Here is a 23,902-nt window from a genome sequence, read left to right as displayed (position 1 = left end):
ACCCCCCCCCCCCCGTCTCGTCTCTCTCAACCCTTCACCTCTCAGAGACCAATCGAAACCCTAAGCCGCCACCATAAAATCCTTGCCCTTTCTGGTGGCGGTGCCACCACCAAATCACCCAAATCAACACCCCAAACTCCCCTTCATCCCCTCATACCTAATCCATCGCTGTTTCCCCTCGAATCTGCCCCGAGCTCCTCAAATCTTAAATCCGAGTTCGACCCCTAAAAGTTCAAAAATCATTTTTCATCGAACTTGGTAGCATGCATGATCATAGGGTGCTGTTCTTCCGAGTTTTGAAGTTTGGATTCAACAAAACTGATGTCGTTCAGTTGTTCTTGACAAAGAACAAGGGATCGACATTAGGTTTGTTAGGTAATTTTTCTCCAGTAGGTTTTGAGTCCTGATTTGGTAAGTTCCCTCCCCCCCCCCCCATTTTTTGTCTGCTCTTTCTTTTACTATTTTATTTCTTTCTTCTCCTTCCCTTTTCTTTGGTTTAGTTTTCTTCAGGCCGGTTGAACTCGACCAATCCTCCAGGTTTAAATTGTATTCAGTTCTTTATTTTTCTTTTTCCTTTGTGAAAGCTTGTTCTATGTTTTCCTTAGTTGTGTTATTAGCCTGTTTAAAGTTCTGATTTCATATCTCGTTTAGTCGCCTAGTTAATTTAATTAGGGTTATTTTGATAACTTGGTTAATTTCCTGCTTACTTGTGCGTAGTAATCAGTCGATTAGTGTAGGTTTTAATTCTCGAAATCATTCAAGTGTTTGCCCTTTGTTTGTTGACTGATTTGATTCAGCTTATTTTGTTGTTTGGGCTTTGAAGCCATTGCAGACCTCACCCCAAGGGGGTTGATTTAGGTCATTGGGTCAGAATTGAGCCTACATTTGGTTTAACTATTGGGTCAATTTGACCCATTAGGTTCCTAGAGTAAAAAATAGGGCTTAAAGGGGTAATTTAGGAACTCTAGGTGGGGGGAATCTCAGTAACTGAATTAGGAAGCTACTAGGAAGGTGTCATGGGGACTTATATGGAAATCTGAAATTTAAATTAAGAGTGTCTAAGCAAAAATGAGAATTCCAAAAGGTTTTAAGTGTAAAAACTGATTCCTTAGGGCTGCCCTAGAAGCTTGCCTATAAAGGCATCATTACTTGATATTTAAGTCAGAAAATTAGAGACAAAAATCCCTAAAAAGCTGAAACGGCTAAGTTCTTGGAGAAAATTTTGAATTACCTGCATTTCTTGTTTGAAAACTGTTCAAATCCTGCTTGTTTGGTGTTTTCTGATTTCATTTGGTTAGAAAAACTTTTTCTGAAAATATCAAAGTCCTGCACCTTGGTTCCAATGGCTTGATTCTGGTTTTCCTAAAGTTTGGTTTTGAGTTTTGCTACTGGGTTACTGTTTCATTGAGTTTGGGTGCTGTTTTACTGCTGCTCTGCTGATTCTTCACCTTTTTTGTTTCTCTTTTGATTTCCAGGTATTTACCACACCTCTTAGTATATGAGAATGGACGACGTGAAGTTTGATTGATCAAGCTGAAATTTGTAACAGAGCAATTGATTAATTGTTATTTCTGCACCTTTGGAAATAGTTGACTGTTACATTTTAGTTTAGGTTTTCATTATGTGGACATTTGACTCTTTTATTGTTTAATTCCCCTTGAGTTCTGAAAGTTTCAAGTAGCCATTTCAACTTAGATGATTTGTTGTTTAAGGGACATTAAACTCATTGAACACAGGAACTTCTGTTTCTGTATTGAAGAGGTCAATGTGAGATTCATAAATTTCATTTGTTACTTGCTTGATAATTCCCTGTTGAATATAGTAATCGAAAGGGTGATGGATTATAATATTCTGAGGCATATTCATTAGGTGTGTTAGCCTTAGCCACGGTTAGCAATAGTTCTGATTTTTTCAAATGGATATCATTTGCATGTTTCTTTTATCTTGAAACTCTTAGTCTGAGCTAAAAAAAAAGAAAGGGCTTGTTCTTGTATTTCCCATTACAAAGCAGTTTTTCTTTGCATAAGCTTGAAATGATTGTGTATAGTTTGCATGGCTTTAAGTTTGGGTATTGAAATGATAAAATGAGTTGCATACGAGATGTTGCTTATCACAAATTTTATGCTTATTTTAATATGCTCTGAATTCGTCCATGATTGTTAGCATTTGTGCAAATTGTAAATCTTTCATGGAGATGGCTTTTGTCTTAAGTGCTGTTGTTGAAACGTTAAAATTGGGCCTCCAGCATCGGTCCCGTTGTGCCAAAATTCCCTTTCTCGCAATTAAGTTTCAGTTTGGGCTTCATGCTGAGCCCGACTGTGTTGCTCAGTAAATAGCATTTAGCTCTTGGGCTTCAGGCCAAAGCCATTTGAATAATTAGAACAATTGTATTACACCTTTCCACTTAGTAAATCAAGTCTGAACTTTAGCCTAGAGTAGTTATAATTTCCTCAAAACCTCCTTTAATTAATTAATTAGATCTTAAAGTAGATTTGAGGTGCGCCATATTATATAACACAAATAGCTATGGTCCTCGAAACTAATTTTAGAAGTCTTAAAAATAGAGTAAGCGAGTTGAGCCATGCCAAATAAAATCCCAAATGTATGGCCCTCATTAAATTCATTTAAACTCTTTAGAAATCGAGGCGTGCCATTAGCAAATTTTTCATGGCCCTCGCAAAGTTGAAAGTGCGTAGTTGCTTTAGGCGCGCTATTTTAAAAATTACCTTCCTATATTCGGGTGTGCATTTTATGTGACCCAAATCCAAATCTTAACAATGTTAAATAAAATGTGTCTCGGACTGCGGGTGCATTTCATGTGGCGTGGTCCAAAGACGTGTTTTAGATGACGTTGAAATCTTCTTTAAATTAAATAAAAGCGGTTATAAAGTTAAAATTGCACCATAGGCTAAAACATATTTTAAAATCAGATAAATATGCCAATAATAACAGTTGAGCGACCGTGCTAAAACCCCGGAACTCGGGAATGCCTAACACCTTTCCCGGGTTAACAGAATTTCTTACCCGGATTTCTGTGTTCGCGGACTGAAAAACAGAGTCAATCTTTCCTCGATTCGGGATTCTAAATCGATGACTTGGGACACCATAAATTATCCCAAGTGGCGACTCTGAATTTAATAAATAAATAATCCTGTTTCGATTGTCACTTTAAGTTGGAAAAACTCCCTATATACCCTTCCGGGGGTAGGAAAAAGGAGGTGTGACAGCTCTGGCGACTCTGCTGGGGACAAGAACCCAGAACCTCTGGTTCAGGGTTCATAATTCGAGCTTAGAATATCTGTTATAGTTGGCTTTATTTATTATCTGATTTTTGCGTGTTTGAGCCTAATATGCTAAATGTCACTTCTTACCGCTTTGATATTGTTGAACTGTATATAAATTGTTGCGAAACCCTCATCTCTTTGAGTCTTCTAAATCATCTGGGAAGTGTGCACTTCGTGTGACTTCTCTTCTGTTAGAGTCATTCCAATTTTAGAATGAGGTTCGGACAAGTTGCAAAGCCGGTGAAGCTTCTGTATTCCCAATACGCTGCCCCCCCCCCCCCGGCTCGAGCTATCCGCTCGGGTAAGCCAGGTCTAGAACAAATAAACCCAGGTTTTAAACCTAGAATAACTCAGCCTCATGCCTGATCCCTAGTAGGAACGTTTCTTTGCATCATGTGCACTTGGCTTAGGGGACTCAACACAGGGGTTGGGTCCGTCTAGGACAGGTGTACCCAAAATAACAGACCATCTTGATGCATCCTATGTGCTACATGTTGCATTTATTCAAGGGTAAAAGGGCCATTTGGCGGACCAATGATAGCTGAGGATAAATGAAAAAAAAAAACAAAGAGAAGAAAAAAAGAAAAAAAGAGAGGGTGAAGTGTGAAGATAAAGCAAGTAGGGCACAGTTATGTTTTTTGTTACATTTTTATTAAGGAAATGACCAAAAAAAACATGAAAAATTCAAAAGATTTTGCACTTTTTCATCACTTTCTAAAAATCAAAAATAAAAAAAAAGGAAAAAGAAAATCCAAAAAGATTTTGCTTGTTTCATCATTTTCAAGGAAAAGACAAAAAATATATTTTTTATAAATTAGTTGTTTTTTTTTAAATTCTCGACCGTATCCAATCTGTCCGAACTATGCATACCTGATTCTCGTCTTACGGGGCGTGATACGTAGACAACCCATATAGGGTCCGATCTACCTAGTAAATCTTAGGTTCTTGGCTTTGCGGGGTCTTAGCCAAATTTTGCACTTCTAGCCACCTTTTGGCCAAATAAGCCAACTTACAAAAATAAATCATGTCTTGCATGTGTCCAGTAGGGAGTATTATTGTCTCACATAGTGTTGGTTTAAAGTTTTCTCATACAGGTATGAGTCTACTTATCGGAGTTTGAGCATGACATACACACCGGGACCATCCATTCAGGAGTTGCTTAAGGAGATTTTTCTTCTAATGTTTTGAGTCTGTTTTTTTTTTATGTTTTCTTTTACCTTCTAGTTTTGTAAAGTAATGTCGAGTCTTTTGTTATTGTATTTACTATTTTTGTATTGGAAAAAAAGTGTGTTATAAATCAAAAATCCAAAAAAAGAGATTTTGCGTTTTTTATTTCCTTTGGAAGTTTTTTTTAGAATACCAATTCTAGAATTAAAAAAAAAAAAATCTTTTGAGGTGTTTCTCCTTAGGAAATTAATATCTAGAACTCCAAACAGAAAATTTTTTCTTTTATATTTCCTTTAGTATATTAGGACTAGAAATTCAAAAAAAAGAGAGAATTTTCTTTTATTCCTCTTTAAAGAGTTTTTTTAAGGTATTAATTTTAAAATTCCAAAAGATTTTCTTTTGAGGTTCTTCTTTGGGAAACTGATGAAAAATGAAAAAAAAAAAACCTTTTATTTTCATTAGAACTTTAGGACATTGTACATAGAAGAAAAAGAAAACAACATGATTTCCTTCCTAAAAAAATAGTCAAAAAATATTTTTCTCTTCTAGGATTTTTCCTTAATAGAGAATTTGTCTCAAAAAGAAAGAAAAAAAAGAGAAAATAAATCCGTTAAGCTTGAGTTTAGAATAGTTTATAAAATATTAAGTCTAGAAAACTCGAAAAAAAAGATATTTGTTTCTTTTATGTCCCTTATCTCGTCAAAGTAGTCATTAAGAAAAAAGAGGACGTCAGTTTATTTACTCTATTCTCGATTTTTCAGAACTACGTAAAGATCTGATTCATGCGGCATCATGATACGTAGGCAACCTACATAGGGTTCGATCGAATCATTTTTTTATTTTATTATGAAAAGAAAAAGAAAAGAAAAGAAAAATAGAAAAAAAAAGAAAAAAAAAAGAAAGATAAAGAAGAAAAAGATGGTGAAATTATGGGATGTGAGAAATCAGAGGGAAGAAAAGAGCGATAATCAGAAAGAAAAAAAGGGGAAGAAAAAGAGCGAGCTAAGAAGTGCGAGGAAAGAAAAGAAAAGAGAAGATTCAAATGGACAAATTGGGATGATGCCAGGTGACCTTATGACCCTCGAAGTCATTCTAGAACCATTAATTGTTGTTATGTGCATTGCACGCCATGTAATTTTTGCTGTTAAATGCCCTAACGCTAATGGGATGACCCCATTTTGTTCCTTCTGATATTTTCATAGCAGAAAGGTGGTTGGTTTGTGGTTCTCGAAGTAGTAACTTCTCTCCACAACATAAAGTCAAAAGGCAATGGCGGACAACAACAAAATTGGGTTGGTTGATACCGGTGCCCGAAAGCAGTTGGTTGAACAGGACACTGGTTTGGCTGATGAGGTAAGGATGTTAAGACAACACATGACGGACATGTATCAGGCCTGGATGACTGGGAAGGCACCACCCCTGCCACCACCTAGCTTCTTAGATTCTACCCTTACCCAAACTCCGGTCATAGTGCCGGATGATCCCCCATACTCTCCAGATCCACCCGTTTATCACAGCTTTCCCAACCATCCTACTAGCTACATCACTCATCCTCCAATTACCTCTCCCCAAAGTTTTCCTCCTGTCATATCCACTATTCCCAACAATGAATATCCACTCAAAGCTCATGATGCCCAATACTACCCTGCAGAGGTTGCCCACAAGGTTCCTGACTCATACAAGAAGAGCCCTCAGGATGAGCTTCATGCTGAAAATGAAAAGGTCACAGGAAAAGAAGGGCGAGAAAAGATATCCAGGAAGCTGAAAAGCATAGAACAGTCCTTAAAGAACATGCAAGGGATAGGAGACCAGGTTAACATGTCTTACAAAGAGTTGTGTATGTTCCCTGACGTTCGCCTGCCCGCGGGGTTTAAAGTGCCAAAGTTTAACTTGTATGATGGGTGTGGAGATCTGGTAGCCCATTTGAGGGGTTATTGCATTGAAATGAGAAGTGTTGGCGAGAAAGATGATTTGTTGATGGTGTATTTCAGTGAGAGCTTGACTGGGGCTGCTTTGGAATGGCATAATCGTCAATATGTCGGTAAGTGGCCTACATTGGGTGACATGGATCAAGATTTTGTTCGATACTTTCAGTACAATATAGACATTGTCCCAGATCGCTTCTCCCTATCTCAGATAAAAAAGAAACCCAAAGAAAGTTTTTAGGGAATTTTGGTTCAGATGGAACGTATAAGTTGCTAGGGATAGTCCTCCCATTGATAGAAAAGATGTTGCTGAGCCCCGCCAATGACAGGATCCAGTGGGCATTCCTGCTAAATGCTTTCAGCCTCAATACCGACCCTATGAATATCCCCAAGCTCCACATAATCCACCCTAGTATTATCCTCCGAACAACGTCAGGCCATCTATCCAACCACTGGGTCATTCCTCATAGCGAGTGCCAGCACCGCATAATGCAATTTTGCCCTCACAACATTTGCAAGCATCCAACAACCCTAGAAAACTGGGGCATGGAGGGAAACAAAGGCAAAGAAATAGTTTCACGCCAATCCAAGAATCCTATACAAGCCTGTTTGGAAAGTTAAAACATTCTGGCCTGATTGAGCCGCTCATCGGCTATACGCCAGACCCATATGCAAAAGGATTTGATCCTACCGTACGGTGTATGTACCACTCTAATGTCCAAGGGCATAGCATCGAAGATTGTCGTTCTTTGAAAAGGGAAGTAGAAAGAATGATTCAAGAAGGGATAATTGTGATCAAGGACAGTGACAAGGAGCATGGGAATTCTCTTGGGAACTTGCTGACTAAAGTTAAGGACATTGAAATTGGTAATGGTCTTGGTATTGTTGATGCAGAAGTCAGTGGCTAAGATGTTGATCTTGGTTATTGTAAAAATGCTCCTTTCTTGGCTAGCCAGGGAAGAGTCTTGGTAGTTTATTTTGTTGTCATTTCTGTTGTCCGGTTTATTTCAGGGTTGTAATCCGGATATTGTCTTGTGGCTCAAACCCTTCTATCCTTTTATTTTGCCTGGTTTATTTAGTCATAGTAACTCGTTTAGTGCTGTCTAGGTTTGTTCCAGGGTTGTAACCCCAGTTTAGTGCTTGTTTTGTTGTTCAAACCCCTTCAACGTTTGTCTAATGCAATTTTATGTTTTCTGTTATTTCTAGTCATTTCTGTTTAGTTCCCTTCTCCTTTATGGTTATCTTCTTGCTCGCTCTAGTGACATGACATGCGCGCATAATTCTAGGCATGGACTTAAAAGTTAGTTTAATCATGAAGCAATGAAACAATTTTGAAGATGATAGGGACATTTGAGGGAAGTAAGTAAAGAGATTTTGAGATCATTTGAAGCCCGAACTGTGTGAAACTGGGGCAGATAATTTGGGAAGTTAAAAGGATGACAAGAATTTATTAAGGGAGAGTGCATCCTGGACGATTTGAAGCAAGCAACTTTGAGTTCAAGTGCATCTCAAGTTACAAGATAAAGTCAATGAAGTTTTCTCCGAATTGGCGGAGGATAACCAGTGTGAAAAGGGAATCACCCAACGAGGGTTCTGTATTTGACAAGGCACAAAAGAAAAGTGGAAAGCATATCAGTAATATCAATGCTTAAGCCGCAAAAGAAATATTGTGCATGATCTTCAATTTTCATTTCAAGTTGCATGCGTTGTACTTGGCATTTTCAGGGATTGGGAGGCCCTTTCAGCTACCAAAACACTTATACCATTTGATACCCTCTTGAGCCTGTACTAGTTTCTTTGACCTCCCCTCTTTTGGAATCAAGTTAGAGTCATAAAAAAAAGTTTATGTCCCAATAGGTTTATTTGAAAAGGTCCATACCAAAAGGAAAATTAAAAAAAAAAAGAAAAAGAAAAATGAAAAATAGAGATAAAAAGGGAAAAGAAAAAAAAGGGGAAAAGAAGGAAAAAGAAAGAAAAGAAAAAAAAGAAGAGAAAAAGAAAAGAAAAATAGCAACAACAAAAGTTGCGAACTACGTTTGACCTGATTCTTGTCACCACAAGATACGTAGGTAGCCTTAGGGTTCGGTCATACAAAAAAAAAAAATTTCATAATCCCACAAAGTCGAGAGTGGGGCGGTCTTTCTTAGTAACTCCATCAAAAGAAAAGGAAAGAAGAGAATCAAATTCCTTTGTTTTAGAAATTAGGGCAAAGTTTTTAGAATGAATTCCAAAAGTTGTAAATAAATTAACCTCGTTGTCTTAGTTATTTTGAGCCTTTATGATATCCTTTCTTTCTAACCCTGTCCAAAAGCCATATTACAGCCCAAAAAGACCTCCCAGATAATCTTTGAGAGTGCCGAGTTAGCCATGCCAGGAGCACATGATATTTTTACCATGGTTGATGCCTTGCCATCTGCAGAATCAGAGAAAATAAGAAGAAAAGAACAAAATGAGAGAGTCTTACTGGTGAAAACCTTCACAGGCACCATAAGGCGATGGTGAGCTGAGAAAAAGAACAAAATGAGAGAGGCTTGATGGTGAAAACTCTTTGGACACCACAAGTCGAATAAGAATCGTGAATCAGATTGGACAATCGGAGCATTGAAGCCCAGTTTCACGGCGAAAAGGTACAACAAGAGTTGAACATCAGACTTGCTTGACAGAATAGGCCATAGGTCCATGTCATGGTCATTAGAGTTGGTATCCACATCTGATAGGTTTCTACTTTGTAGTTTTCTTGTTAGGAATCATCTCTTTCTATCGTCCTTTACTCTGTTACTTTTGTCTTGTTTACTTCCTCTTCCTGAGTCTGTTTGGTCAGAACAAGTGAGAAATGACTTCAAAATTTGCCACCAGCTTTCCAATTGCACAAAACGGGATCTGGCTAGCACATCAAAGTGGCATAAGTCAGGAAAGAACAACGTGCGCACTGAGTTGGTAACAATCAACATGCTTTGGGGTTCATGTGAAATACAAAGGTTTGGTATATATCAATTCATGAACAGTGCAACAGATGGAGGGTTAGGGTGAACGGATCAAAGGTATTTTCTGTGATAAGATTGACAAAGAAAGTGGTTAACCAGTGACAAGCAAGGTCTTCCAAGCAGAAATCAAAGTTATCATGGCAAGTGATGGAGCAATAGACCTCAAGGCCAAGGCCAGTGATTTAAGTCAGGAAAGAACAACATGCGCACTGAGTGGATGGCAATTGACGTGCTTTGGGATTCATGAGAAACACAAAGGTTCAGTACATGTCAATGCAAGAGCACAGTGCAACAAATGAATGGTATTGGGTTTGAACGGATCAGAGGTATTCTCCGTGATAAAGGTGATAGAGAAAAGCGGTCAGTCAATAAACAGGCAAGGTCTTTCGAGTTGAAATCGAAGGAAGTGAAGGAGCAATCGCCCTCAAAGTTCAAGGACACAAACCAACCACCATGTTTAAATTCACAAGTTTTCTTTGATTGAAACAGGGTCAGAAAATTTTATTTGTTTCGGAGAAACCCTCCGTCAGGAAAAGCAAGCACTAGACAGGTTTGACCATAAATTCTCAGGACCATCCTGGAAAATGGGACCTACTTTAAAATTCAAAACAATCATGAGTAGCAAAATCTAGTATAAATGTACCCCAAAGGAATATAAGTTGGCTTCAAAGTTTTCATGCTTGAGATAGGATTCAATTAGGAGTTTTCAAGACCCTCATGAATAATGGGACTTGGCTTTAAGAGTTCTATTAGATAACAAGATTTAGCGGAAGTCATACCTATAGAAGATATAATTTAGATTTAAAACTGTAATTAACTAGGAGTTTTCATGATCCTCCTGGATAATGGGACCTAGCTTTCAAATTCTTAGTGATATTTGGTAACATGATTCAGTTAACACTCACAGATATGCCCAGCTACCAACTGGGGCAGAAAATTTTCGTTGTTTTGTCTATTTTGTTGAAATCAGGAGCCCACCTAGAGAACAAAGCATTTCAAGTATCGGTAATCAGGAGCCCACTTGAAGAACAAAGCAATTCAAGAGTCGGTAATCAGGAGCCCGCCTGGAGAACAAAGCAATTCAAGTGTTGGTAATCAGGAGCCCACCTGGAGAACAAAGCAATTCAAGTGTCGGTAATCAGGAGCCCACCTGAAGAACAAAGCAATTCAAGTGTCGGTAATCAGGAGCCCACCTGGAGAACAAAGCAATTCAAGTGTCGGTAATTAGGAGCCCACCTGGAGAACAAAGCAATTCAAGTGTTGGTAATCAGGAGCCCACCTGGAGAACAAAGCAATTCATGTGTCGGTAATCAGGAGCTCACCTGAAGAACAAAGCAATTCAAGTGTCGGTAATCAGGAGCTCACCTGAAGAACAAAGCAATTCAAGTGTCGGTAATCAGGAGCCCACCTGGAGAACAAAGCAATTCAAGTGTCGGTAATCAGGAGCCCACCTGGAGAACAAAGCAATTCAAGTGTCGGTAATCAGGAGCCCACCTGGAGAACAAAGCAATTCAAGTGTCGGTAATCAGGAGCCCACCTGAAGAACAAAGCAACAATTCAAGTGTTGGTAATCAGGAGCCCACCTGAAGAACAAAGCAACAATTCAAGTGTTGGTAATCAGGAGCCCACCTGCAGAACAAAGCAATAATTCAAGTGTTAGTAATCAGGAGCCCACCTGAAGAACGAAGGGAAGCATCAAAGGAAGACGGTTCGAGTTCAGCAATCGGGCGTCCACCTGGAGAAAAGGAAAAGCGTCTCAGATTACAATTCAAGTAGACAACAAAGGAATTTCCCCTGGAGAATACAAGTCAACAGGGCAACGGGAACTGCAAGATCAAGTTTGAAGATATAGTTAGGATTCTTGTAATGCATAGATCATAGTTTAGTCTGGCTTCTTTTATTTTATCTTGGTGTAATAAGGGGTTCAGTAAGCAGCAGCAGCAGCAACAGTGAAATCACAGCTTCATGGTAGTCCCAGCTACCAAAACTTCTCGAACTACATTGACCTGATTCCTTTATAGCCAAGGATATGTAGGCAACCTCGGAAGCAGGGTGCGGTCAAATCTTTCAAAAAATGCTTTCCACGGAGTATACAAACGGGCAAAAATCGCTCGTATCCGCTCACTTTATCTTTGCACAAAAACTCTTCGTGTTCCCGAGCAAAGAGGGGCAGCTGTGAGCACGTGAATTTTGCCCTATATGAATTACTCCCATAAATTCAAACAAAATAAATTTTTCCTGTTGTTTGCAATTTTGTGGATTTTCGTAGCATTTTTGCTAATTGTTTGCATTTGTCTGTGCACGTTTATTTTATTTAATTCATGAAAAATACAAAAAAATATATTGCATTTGCATTTAGGATTTAATTTTACATTTTTAGATTAATTGGTAAATAGTTTGTTGCATAAAAAGTAGAAAAATCACAAAAAAAAACTCATTTTGCATTTTTCTTAGTTTTGAGTTTCGAATTTTGTAGTTTTTCTTTTAATTTGGTATTTAATTATTGGTAATTGTTATTAAGTAATGAGTCTAATTTGGTAGGGTAATTTGGTTTAATAATTAATTTAGGTTTAAATTTTAATTTGAAAAGAAAAGATTTTGAAATTGAAAAAAAAAAAAGAAAAAAGAAGAAAAGAAAATAAATTGAAAGGAAAGTCTGCTTGGGCCATTCTCTTAATTTACATTCTTCAGGCCCAAGTATCTTACCCAAATACCCGACTAAACGTGTTAGAACCGGCCCAAAACCCATTCCAAAAATCGGCCTGCCCCACCATTAAGCCAAACGACGCCGTTTCGTCCTATCTCATCTCAACCGTTGGATCAACAAGATCCAATGGACCGGAACTGACCCCTCCCCCATATAAAAATGTCCAAAACAGACCACCCCCCTCAGGACCCCCCTGTCTCGTCTCTCTCAACCCTTCACCTCTCAGAGACCAATCGAAACCCTAAGCCGCCGCCCTAACATTCTTGCCCTTTCCAGTGGCCGCGCCACCACCAAATCACCCCAAATCAACACCCCAAACTCCCCTTCATCCCCTCATACCTAATTCATCGCTGTTTCACCTCGAATCTGCCCCGAGCTCCTAAAATCTTAAATCCGAGTTCGACCCCTAAAAGTTCAAAAATCATTTTTCATCGAACTTGGTAGCATGCATGATCATAGGGTGCTGTTCTTCCGAGTTTTGAAGTTTGGATTCAACAAAACTGATGTCGTTCAGTTGTTCTTGACAAAGAACAAGGGATCGACATTAGTTTTGTTAGGTCATTTGTCTTCAGTAGGTTTCGAGTCCTGATTTGGTAAGTTCCCTTCCCCCCCCCCCCCTTTTTGTCTGTTCTTACTTTTACTATTTTATTTCTTTCTTCTCCTTCCCTTTTCGTTGGTTTAGTTTTCTTCTACTAGGCCGGTTGAACTCGACAAATCCTCTAGGTTTAAATTGTATTCTGTTCGTTGTTTTTCTTTTTCCTTTGTGAAAGCTTGTTCTATGTTTTCCTTAGTTGTGTTATTAGCCTGTTTAAAGTTCTGATTTCATATCTCGTTTAGTCACCTAGTTAATTTAATTAGGGTTATTTTGATAACTTGGTTAATTTTCTACTTACTTATGCGTAGTAATCGGTCGATTAGTGTAGGTTTTAATTCTCGAAATCATTCAAGTGTTTGCCCTTTGTTTGTTGACTGATTTGATTCAGCTTATTTTGTTGTTTGGGCTTTGAAGCCATTGCAGACCTCATCCCAAGGGGGTTGGTTTAGGTCATTGGGTCAGAATTGAGCCCATATTTGGTTTAACTATTGGGTCAATTTGACCCATTTAGGTTCCTAGAGTAAAAAACAGGGCTTAAAGGGGTAATTTAGGAACTCTAGGTGGGGGGAATCTCAGTAACTGAATTAGAAAACTACTAGAAAGGTGTCATGGGGACTTATACGAAAATCTGAAATTTAAATTAAGGGTGTCTAAGCAAAAATGAGAATTCCAAAAGGTTTTAAGTGTAAAAACTGATTCCTTAGGGCTGCCCTAGAAGCTTGCCTATAAAGGCATCATTACTTGATATTCAAGTCAGAAAATTAGAGACAAAAATCCCTAAAAAGCTGAAACGGCTAAGTTCTTGGAGAAAATTCTGAATTACCTGCATTTCTTGTTTGAAAACTGTTCAAATCCTGCTTGTTTGGTGTTTTCTGATTTCATTTGGTTAGAAAAACTTTTTCTGAAAATATCAAAGTCCTGCACCTTGGTTCCAATGGCTTGATTCTGGTTTTCCTAAAGTTTGGTTTTGAGTTTTGCTACTGGGTGATGGACTATAAAATTCTGAGGCATATTCACTAGGTGTGTTAGCCTTAGCCACGGTTAGCAATAGTTCTGATTTTTTTCAAATGGATATAGTTTGCATGTTTCTTTTATCCTGAAACTCTTAGTCTGAGCTAAAAAAAAAGGGCATGTTCTTGTATTTCCCATTACAAAGCAGTTTTTCTTTGCATAAGCTTGAAATGATTGTGTATAGTTTGCATGGCTTTAAATTTGGGTATTGAAATGATAAAATGAGTTGCATACGATATGTTGCTTATCACAAATTGTATGCTTATTTTAATATGCTTTGAATTCGTCCATGATTGTCAGTGTTGATACCCAATTTTGTCCTACTTTTCTTCTAATTAATTTCATTGTGCTTCCTGGTCATTAATACTCTAATAGTATTATTAGCTATCTTATGATTATTTATTTATCATTAATTTTATAATTAGTAGTAGTACCACTATTATTATTATTAATTACTAATATTATTATTATTATTAGGATTATCACTACTAATTGTCATTAATAGTATATTTACCATTAATACCATTAGTATTACTATTATTATTATTATTATTATATTTTTATAAATTAACTACTAATTTAAATTGATCTATATGTCTATTATATTATTATTATGTCCAAAATATTTAGACGAGGAAGCCAAGGAAATAAAAAGAAGAAAGGATTTGAATTCCAAAATCAAAGTCCAAAATTTGCTCAAAATTGGCCCATTTACCTGATCCATTCCGCCAACAAGAAATGGCCCAATTCAATAATAATAAACCCATAATCTAAGCCCAATCAGCCCAAATTAATAAGTCCAAAACAATGAACTCTCTAAATCTTTAATCCTAGCCCTATATTCTTGATCTAGCAGCCAACATTTCATCTTTCTTTGACACCTAGAGACGAATTAGGTCTTCCCTAACCTCAATAGCAGTAGGCTTTTCTTTCCCTTCCATTTTTGCACCAAAAGCTCTCTCATTTCAGCCATGAACAGAGTGTGTTCCTCCATTTTCAACAAAGTATTCATTTTCTCTCTTGCATATTAAATGAAAAGCCGAAACTTTGGTATTGTAGTTGGCCAAATCGCTGTGTCTCTGAAGCAAGAGGACGATTTTGTTGATCTTCTTTCTGACACATTTTGGACGGATCTTGAACGAGCATTTGAATTTCAAACGGATCTTTCAAAATCCCGCCCCAAAATATGTGACCCTAGTTCATCCTGACCTATAAATACCTTGCAAAGTCTCAGCCGAAATCAAGCTTGAATCCCTAAAAGTTCAGTTTACATTATACTCTGTTTATTCTTTTAATCTCAAGCTTTACAATCTGTGAAAAACTTCTCAATATTTAGTCTTCATTATTATATTCTCCACGACTAAGGAGTGGTAGATCTGACCTTTAAAGCTCCCAGTTCGCTGCCTCGAAAGAGTTATTTTGCATGTACACTTTGGAGCAATTTGAGTCTCAATACGAGACGTGTTGCCGCCATAAAGTCACCACCGCTGCATTTCGGCCACCATGTTCTTTCTTTTGTGGACCTAATTATTCGTGTTGGATAGAGACAAAAAAATGCCAAAGTTAATTTTGGCCTCCCTAGAAAGGGGATGGATTATCACTGTTATTCTGCTTCCATTTATATTATCTACTTTCTTACCAAATATATTTTATTACCATCTCTCTTAATTTGTTCTTGTATGAACATGTAAGGGTAATAAAAATAGTTAAAATCAAATTAGTAATTCTACTATCACCTAACTGTCTAGTAGTGCTTATGAAATCAGTTAAATTGAATAATAATTAAGTCAATATGGGTTGGTCTTAGTTTTAGTCCAGATATTTTTTCGTTACATAGTTTTTACTATTGTAGTCTAATGATCTTACAAAGCTTTAGTTAGATTACACTAAGTCCGGAAGGTAACCGCGTCTCATGCGGATCTTGAGGGGTGCCTCACACCTTGCCCGTAAGTTAATTTGAACCCTTACCTTAGAATCTCTCATTTTTAGTAGACTTTAACAAAGTTTAACTTTACATTACTTAGTTAAAAATAGGTGTCCTAATTCACCTTTAAAATAATTAGGTGGCGACTCTTTAGTTAGTACTTAATTTAGGAATCGCCAATATGTTATACTCTAGTTTGACCTGTGTTAAAATGGGGTATAACAGTCAGCATTTGTGCAAATTGTAAATCTTTCATAGAGATGGCTTTTATCTTAGGTGTTGTTGTTGAAACGTTAAAACTGGGCCTCCGGCGTCGGCCCAGTTGTGCCAAAATTCCCTTTCTCGCCATTAAGTTTCAGTTTGGGCTTCATGCTGAGCCCGACTGTATTGCTCAGTAAATAGCATTTAGCTCTTGGGTTTCAGGCCAAAGCCATTTGAATAATTAGAACAATTGTCTTACACCTTTCACTTAGTAAATCAAGTCTGAACTTTAGCCTAGAGTAGTTATAATTTCCTCAAAACCTCTTTTAATTAATTAATTAGATCTTAAAGTAGATTTGAGGCGCGCCATATTATATAACACAAATAGCTATGGCCCTCGAAACTAATTTTAGAAGTCTTTTAAATAGAGTAAGAGTGTTGAGCCATGCCAATAAAATCCCAAATGCATGGCCCTCATTAAATTCATTTTAACTATTTAATAATCGAGGCGTGCCATTAGCGAGTTTTCCATGGCGCTCGCAAAGTTGAAAGTGCGTAGTTGTTTTAGGCGCGCTATTTTAAAAATTACCTCCCTAAATTCGGGTGTGCATTTCATGTGACCCAAATTTAAATCTTAACAGTGTTAAATAAAATGTGTCTCGTACTGCGGGTGCATTTCATGTGGCGTGGTCCAAAGACGTGTTTTAGATGACGTTGAAATCTTCTTTAAATTAAATAAAGCGGTTATAAAGTTAAAATTGCACCATAGGCTAAAACATGTTTTAAAATCAGATAAATAGGCCAATAATAATAGTTGAGCGACCGTGCTAAAACCACGGAACTCGGGAATGCCTAACACCTTCTCTCGGGTTAACAGAATTCCTTACCCGGATTTCTGTGTTCGCGGACTGAAAAACAGAGTCAATCTTTCCACGATTCGGGATTCTAAATCGGTGACTTGGAACACCATAAATTATCCCAAGTGGCGACTCTGAATTTAATAAATAAATAATCCCGTTTCGTTTGTCACTTTAAATTAGAAAAACTCCCTATATACCCTTCCGGGGGTAGGAAAAAGGAGGTGTGACATAACTTGCTTGGCACCACCGTGCTGCACCGTGTCTCTAGGGACACACAAATGAGGATCATCATACTCTCGGTCTCGGATACGCTCCAATAAAGAAGAACGAGCGACTATGCAAGCTAATACACGGCTGGGCTCAGAAACATCCAACCTCACGAACTGATTGGCCAAAGCCTGAACATCCAAAGCAAGCGGTCTCTCACCGACCGGAATATACGCAAGACTGCCCATACTGGCTGACTTCCTACTCAAAGCATCAGCCACCACATTGGCCTTCCCGGGATGATATAAGATGGTGATATCATAGTCCTTCAATAGCTCCAACTACCTTCTCTGCCTCAAATTTAGCTCCTTCTGCTTGAACAAATACTATAGACATTTGTGATCCGTGAACACCTCACATGCTATGCCATACAGATAATGCCTCCAAATCTTCAACGCGTGAACAATGGCTGCTAACTCCAAATTATGGACCGGATAGTTCTTCTCATGAATCTTCAACTGACGTGAGGCATAAGCAATGATCTTGCCATCCTACATCAACACCTTACCAAGTTCAATACGAGATGCATCACAATAAACTGTATATGGCCCTAAGCCTATGGGCAAAACTAGCACTGGCGCCGTAGTCAAAGCTGTCTTGAGCTTCTGAAAGCTCGCCTCACACTCGTCCGACCACCTGAACTGGGCACCCTTCTAGGTCAACCTAGTCATCGGGGATGCAATAGATGAAAACCCTCCACAAACCAACGATAATAGCCTGCCAAACCCAAGAAACTCCGGATCTCTGTAGCTGATGCGGGTCTAGGCCAGTCCTTGACTGCCTCTATCTTCTTTGGATCCACTTGAATACCCTCTGCTGAAACAACATGACCCCAACAAAAACTCGCACTTAGAAAACTTAGCATACAACTGACTATCTCTCAAAGTCTGAAGAACAACTCTCAGATGCTGCTCATGCTCCTCCCGACTGCGAGAATAAATCAAAATGTCATCAATGAAGACTATCACGAATGAATCCATGTAAGGCCTGAACACTCGGTTCATCAAACCATAAAAGCTGCTGGGGCATTTGTCAACCCGAATGATATCACCAAGAACTCATAATGCCTGTACCGAGTGCGAAAAGCTGTCTTAGGGACATCGGATGCCCTAATCCTCAACTGATGGTAGCCAGATCTCAAGTCAATCTTCGAAAATACCTTGGCACCCTGAAGCTGATCAAACAAATCATCAATCCTCGGGAATGGATACTTATTCTTGATTGTAACCTTGTTCAATTGCCGGTAATCTATACACATTGGCATCGATCCATCCTTCTTCTTAACAAAAAACACCGGCGCACCCCAAGGCGAGACACTAGGTCTAATGAAGCCTTTCTCAAGCAAGTCTTGCAACTTCTCCTTCAATTCTTTTAACTCAGGCGGGGCCATACGATACGGCGGAATAGAAATGAGTTGAGTGCCCGGAGCCAACTCAATGCAGAAGTCAATATCCCTGTCGGGTGGCATACCTGACAGGTCTGAAGGAAATACTTCAGGAAACTCACGAACAACAGGCACAGAATCCATAGAAGGAACCTCAACGCTAGAATTACGAACATATGCCAAATAGGCCAAACACCCCTTCTTGACCATACGCCAAGCCTTCATATATGAGATAACACTACGGGTAGAATGACCAGGAGTCCCTCTCCACTATAAACGAGGTAAACCCGGCAATGCTAAGGTCACAGTCTGGGCATGATTATCCAAGATAGTGTGGTAAGGTGATAACCAGTCCATCCCCAATATGACATCAAAATCGACCATATCCAAAAGTATTAAGTCTACTCGGGTCTCAAGACCCCCAATCACAACTATACAAAAATGATGAACACGATCTACCACAATAGAATCACCCATCAGTGTAGACACATATACGGGAGCACTCAAAGAATCACTAGGCATGATCAAATACGGTGCAAAATAAGATGACACATAGGACTATGTGTGAGCACGTGATTTTTGCCCTAAGTGAATTACTCCCAAAAAATTCAAACAGATGATTTTCTTCATTATTCTGCAATTTTGTGAATTGTCGTGTTATTTTCTGTTAATTGTTTGCATTTATTTGTGCATTTTAATTCATATGAAAAATATAAAAAAATATATATTTGGCATGTGCATTTAGGGTTTAGTTTTACATTTTAGGATTAATTAGTAGTTAAATTGCGTTTAACATAAAGTATAAAGAAAATAACAAAAAAAGTCCATTTTTGCATTTTTAATTGTTAATTGGAGAACTTGTCATGAGTTTATTTTTAAATAGGACTTAATCAATTTTGGAAATATATTAGGTCTTTAGTTTCAATTTAGCATTTAATAAAATTAGAAAATAAAATAATGAATAAAAATAAATACAAAAGAAAAGAAAAGAGGGATTAATTTGAAATTGAGAAGAGAATAAGAAGCAACCAGGTTTTTGGGCCAATTTCGTGCATCCCCAGCCCAGTACCCCACCAAAATCACCCCAGCCTAGACCCAATTCCACCCTAATGAGCAAAACCCATTCAATTAAGCCCAAAACCGATCCAGACCCATGACCCTGCCCTGATGACCAATAAAACGACGTAGTATGAGAATGATACTACGTCGTTTGAGTTAATTAATGCAAAGTCAATCCAAGCCGTCTATTGCCCATCATCCAACGGTCTGGGTTCACTTAACACAAATTAATAAAATTGTCCTAAAATACCAAACAAACCCCAGACATAACCCTCCTTCCTCGTATCTCCCCTACCCTTTCCCGTCTCCGCCACCCACCGCCCTAACGCCGCCGCCGGAAATCGCCCCACGGTGGCGGCCAACCTCCAATGGCGCCCAAAAATTTACCACTTATTCTTCTCATCCTCCTCATTGTAGATCCGGTGCCCTTTTTCTTCAAACACCGCCGGAACGCCTCAAATTTACCAAACCCTAGGCGCCGCCACCGCAGTGCACGGCGCCGCCACCTCCCAAACCACTTCAAAATAGCACCCTGGGTTCTATTAGCCTCCCTCTTCTCAAATCCCCATCTGTCTTTGCTCGAATATCCCTCCAATGTCTCGAATTTATTTTTTAAAAGAGGCAGAACCCTAGAAGCACAATTGCCCAAGCTTTTCTCAGTTTCTTTAGGATTAAAATTGATTCGAGGCACGAAATAATGTGTTCGTTTGTTCTTGGCAAAGAAAAAACGTTCACATCATTTCGGGGCTTCGAATTGGAGTCTTGTGTGGTTCAATCTTCTACAATGTAAGTGTTTCCGTTCTATGTTTGTTCAATTTTTTTTGTTTGTTAAAATTGGTATATGCATATTGATTTGATTTTTATGTTGGTTAGTTTAGGTATTAGTTTAACTGTTGATTAGTTTAGGTGTTTAAATGTTAGTTAGTTGGATTTTCTATTAGCTTTTATTTTGATGTGCAGTATAATTAGTTAATATTGGTCGACATGATTTCTGTCAGCTGGGTATAATTGAAAACTCAATTGCTTGATTAATCATAATTAGCTTTAATTGGGGTAATGTTTAATTGATAGGGAGGGTAGTAATTTCAAAATAAGTGCAGGGGCAGTTTGGGTACTTAGGGCTGGGTAGAAATGCTGTAGGTTATACTAGAATTACCTAGAACCTTCTAAAATAGGACTTTAGTTCTAAATTCAGAAAATAGGTGCACTTACTTGAGAAGCAAGTCAATAAGTAGAGGACTAATTTGAAATAAAATAGGGACTAAGAGGAAAACAGAAAATTGGGGGCTGCCCTCATCTTTGCCTATAAAAGGCAGCCTCTAGTGCCTTGAAGACCAAGTTTGGAACCCAAAAATTCCCCTCCAACAACCATTCTGCAAATCTGAACTTCAAAATTTGAATTTCAAATAAAAGGAGTTAAAAATTCTGATCTGATAGCTTAAGCCTTTTCTTAGGTCTAGATCCTGTCGAAAAACAATAGAAAACTCTCAAAAAAAATCAAAAAAAGTTGCATTGATTCATCCTGTAGCTTCATAGTTCGATTTCGAATAAACTTGATGTCAAATGAGTTTGTTTGTTGATCAATTGACTGCTGTTGAGTTTCTGAGTTCAATCCTGGGCTATTTCTGAATCGATTTTGAGTTTGAGAGTAATTTCGGTGCTGCTGTTGAAATACCATTGCTGTTGACTGTTGTCTGCACTGCTGACTCATTACTCTCTCACATTTTCTTCATTTTCCAGGTACATGTTTAATCTCCAATGGCTAAAACTTAGGAAATTTGTAACTGAAGCATTGTTGGAATAGAAAGCTGAAATGTTTAGAGTTTTAGTCGTTCATTCATATGTTTTTCACATGATAGTTTTCTCTTGTTGATGTTTACGTACACATTAGTTTATGTATGGTATCAGCATTTGACATGTGATGACTTAGGTTTTGAGGAGCTGTATAATTGGATTGTTCTCCCTCTTGTTCTAGAAATTAATTTAGTCATTGTAGTTGGAATTGTATAATTGGACTAGAACTGTGTAGAGTACTATATTTCAGATCCATATGAGTACTATGAATATTTAGCTAATTTGTTTCATAGAATGATTTCGTGAGATGACTCGTGAATTGTTTCAAATCTATGTGAATAATAAAAAAAATACGATTTCCTGTTTCAATAGTTAATTCTAATAGTCCAGCTTATCTAATCATGTTAGTTTGACTTAGTTAAAAGATAGTTAGTTTGCATTAGTAGTACTGTTGCCAAATTCATGCATCTGTTTTTAATCTCCAACGTTAGTAATCTTTAGGAATTCACCAACAGATAGGGGAGTAGATTAATATGAGCATGAATTGAAATTCAAAGGGTCAGTATCATCTGGATGTGAGTAGAATAAATTGAAGCAGTTTCAGTGGCTACTTGTTTAAATTGAATTGAAGCTTGGTTTGTTTTAAGGATTTAGGTTCAACAGCCCATTGTCAAAAGTGTAGGCTTCAGTGCCTTAATGAGCGGCCCAAGTGTTGTTCGTGTATCCCGTGCACGTTTGGGCCTGGGCCAAGGCATGTGATCGGCCATTCTTTGATGTAGGCCTGAATGCCATTGTTCTTATGGTTTGCTTTAATACAATAACAAATTCATTAGGATTATATTATTAGGGACAAATTAAAATAGGAAATTATAGATTGCTTTAGATTTGCCCTTTTAATAATAAAACGAGACGAGCCTCGCTAAACAAAACAAATAAATTGCGGGGCCCTCGATAAATGTTTATACTAAAAATACCTAGACTCCGGGATGGGCCGTTTAACGAATTTCACGGCCCTCCCCAAAAATAATAACGCGTTAGTCACTTAAGGCGCGTTTTTTAATAAAATTTACCTTCCTAAATACGGGTGCATATTTATCTGACCCAAATCCAAATCTCAACGAAGTCGAAATGTGTCAGAAATCGCGGGTGCATTTATGTGACGCGGTTCGAGACATGTTTTTACGACGTTGCAATTTTCTTAAAATAATAATGATAAAAGCGGTTCAAAGTTAAAAGCACATAGATTAAAATATGTATTAAAATCAAATAAATAAGCCAAATATGACAGTTGAGCGACCGTGCTAGAACCACGGAACCCCGGAATGCCTAACACCTTCTCCCGGGTTAACAGAATTCCTTACTCGGATTTCTAGATCGCGGACTGTTAAAACAGAGTCATTCTTTTCCTCGATTCGGGATTCAACCGGTGACTTGAGACACCATAAATCTCCCAAGTGGTGACTCTGAATATTTAAATAACAAATCCCGTTTTGATTTTCACTTCAAGTTGGAAATAACTCCCTTTATTATACTCCCTTCCGGGGGTGTAGTGAAAAAGGAGGTGTGACACTATGTAGACCCTGGATCAAATAGCACTAAAGCATCCCTACTACAAACCAGAACAGTACATGTGATAACTGCATCTGAAGCCTCAGTTTCAAGCCTGCCTGGAAGAGCATAACATCGGGGCTGAGCCCCACCACTCTGAACTACATCTCTGGGACGGCCTGCTGCTGGCTGGCCTCCACCTCTAGTGGCCTGAGCTCCACCTCTAATACCACTACCTCCACCTCTAGCACCTCTACCTCCACCTCTAGGTGGATGGGCGGGCGGTGGAACACTCGATGCCTGAACCATGGCACGGGAACCCTAGTGCTGAGAACTGCTCAGTGCTCGAGGACAAAATCTAGCAATATGCCTCGTGTCGCCACAAGTAAAACAAGCCTTCTGCTGCTGGAACTGACGACCCTGAAAGCTTTGGAGCGGAGGTGCACTGATAGGAGCTGGATATGCATTGTAGGACTGTTGATCAGAATACTGAATATGAGAACCACGGCCACCTGGGGCACCGTGAGAAGTCTGAAGTGCTGACTGAAAAGGCCTAGGAGGATGGACTCTACCAAAAGAATCCCTGTCTCCAGACGAGTCACCACTGAATCTTCCTGAATGACGAGGCCTCTTGTCGGACCCCTGATCGCCTCCCTGTGATAGAACCATCTCAACCCTCCTGGCCACATTGGCCGCATCTTGAAAGGAAATCTCGCTCCTTGTCTCCTTAGCCATCTGAAGTCGAATAGGCTGAATGAGTCTCTCAATGAACCTTCTCACTCTTTCTCTCTCTCTCAGTGGGAAGTATAAGAAGAGCATGACAGGCCAAGTCAATAAATTTGGTCTCGTACTGAGTAATAGTCATGGAACCCTGCTGGAGACGCTCAAACTGCCTCCGATAGATCTCTCTCTGAGTGATAGGAAGAAACTTCTCCAAAAACAGCTGAGAAAATTGATCCCAAGTCAAAGCTGGTGACCCAACTGGTCTTGCCAAACAATAATCCCTCCACCAAGTCTTGGCGGATCCCGATAAGCGAAAAGTAGCAAAGTCGACCCCATTGGTCTCCAATATTCCCATGTTCCTGAGCACCTCATGACAGATGTCTAAATAATCCTGGGGATTCTCAGAAGATGCACAGCTGAAAGTGGTAGTGAAGAGCTTGGTAAACCTGTCCAATCTCCACAAGGCATC

At 38.6% G+C, this 23,902-nt stretch overlaps 1 protein-coding gene across 1 annotated transcript in view; it reads right to left on the bottom strand.

The window, feature by feature from the left end:
• LOC109213732 (F-box protein At2g26160-like) overlaps window positions 1–23,379 on the bottom strand; it is a 43,811-nt gene extending 20,432 nt beyond the window's left edge. Inside the window, exons 1-3 of the mRNA XM_019377563.1 lie at window positions 23,283–23,379; window positions 23,103–23,222; window positions 8,676–8,789 (exon numbers count right to left, since the gene is read on the bottom strand). Coding sequence (XP_019233108.1) covers window positions 8,676–8,789; window positions 23,103–23,222; window positions 23,283–23,379 — 331 coding nt within the window. The remainder of the gene's footprint in view (window positions 1–8,675; window positions 8,790–23,102; window positions 23,223–23,282) is intronic.
• Window positions 23,380–23,902: the final 523 nt, after the last annotated feature.

The sequence above is a fragment of the Nicotiana attenuata genome, unplaced genomic scaffold (assembly GCF_001879085.1).
Source record: "Nicotiana attenuata strain UT unplaced genomic scaffold, NIATTr2, whole genome shotgun sequence".
NCBI classification, from domain to species: Eukaryota; Viridiplantae; Streptophyta; class Magnoliopsida; order Solanales; family Solanaceae; genus Nicotiana; species Nicotiana attenuata.
Note: the sequence above shows the minus strand (reverse complement) of the source record. Positions and strands in the feature narration are given on the sequence as shown.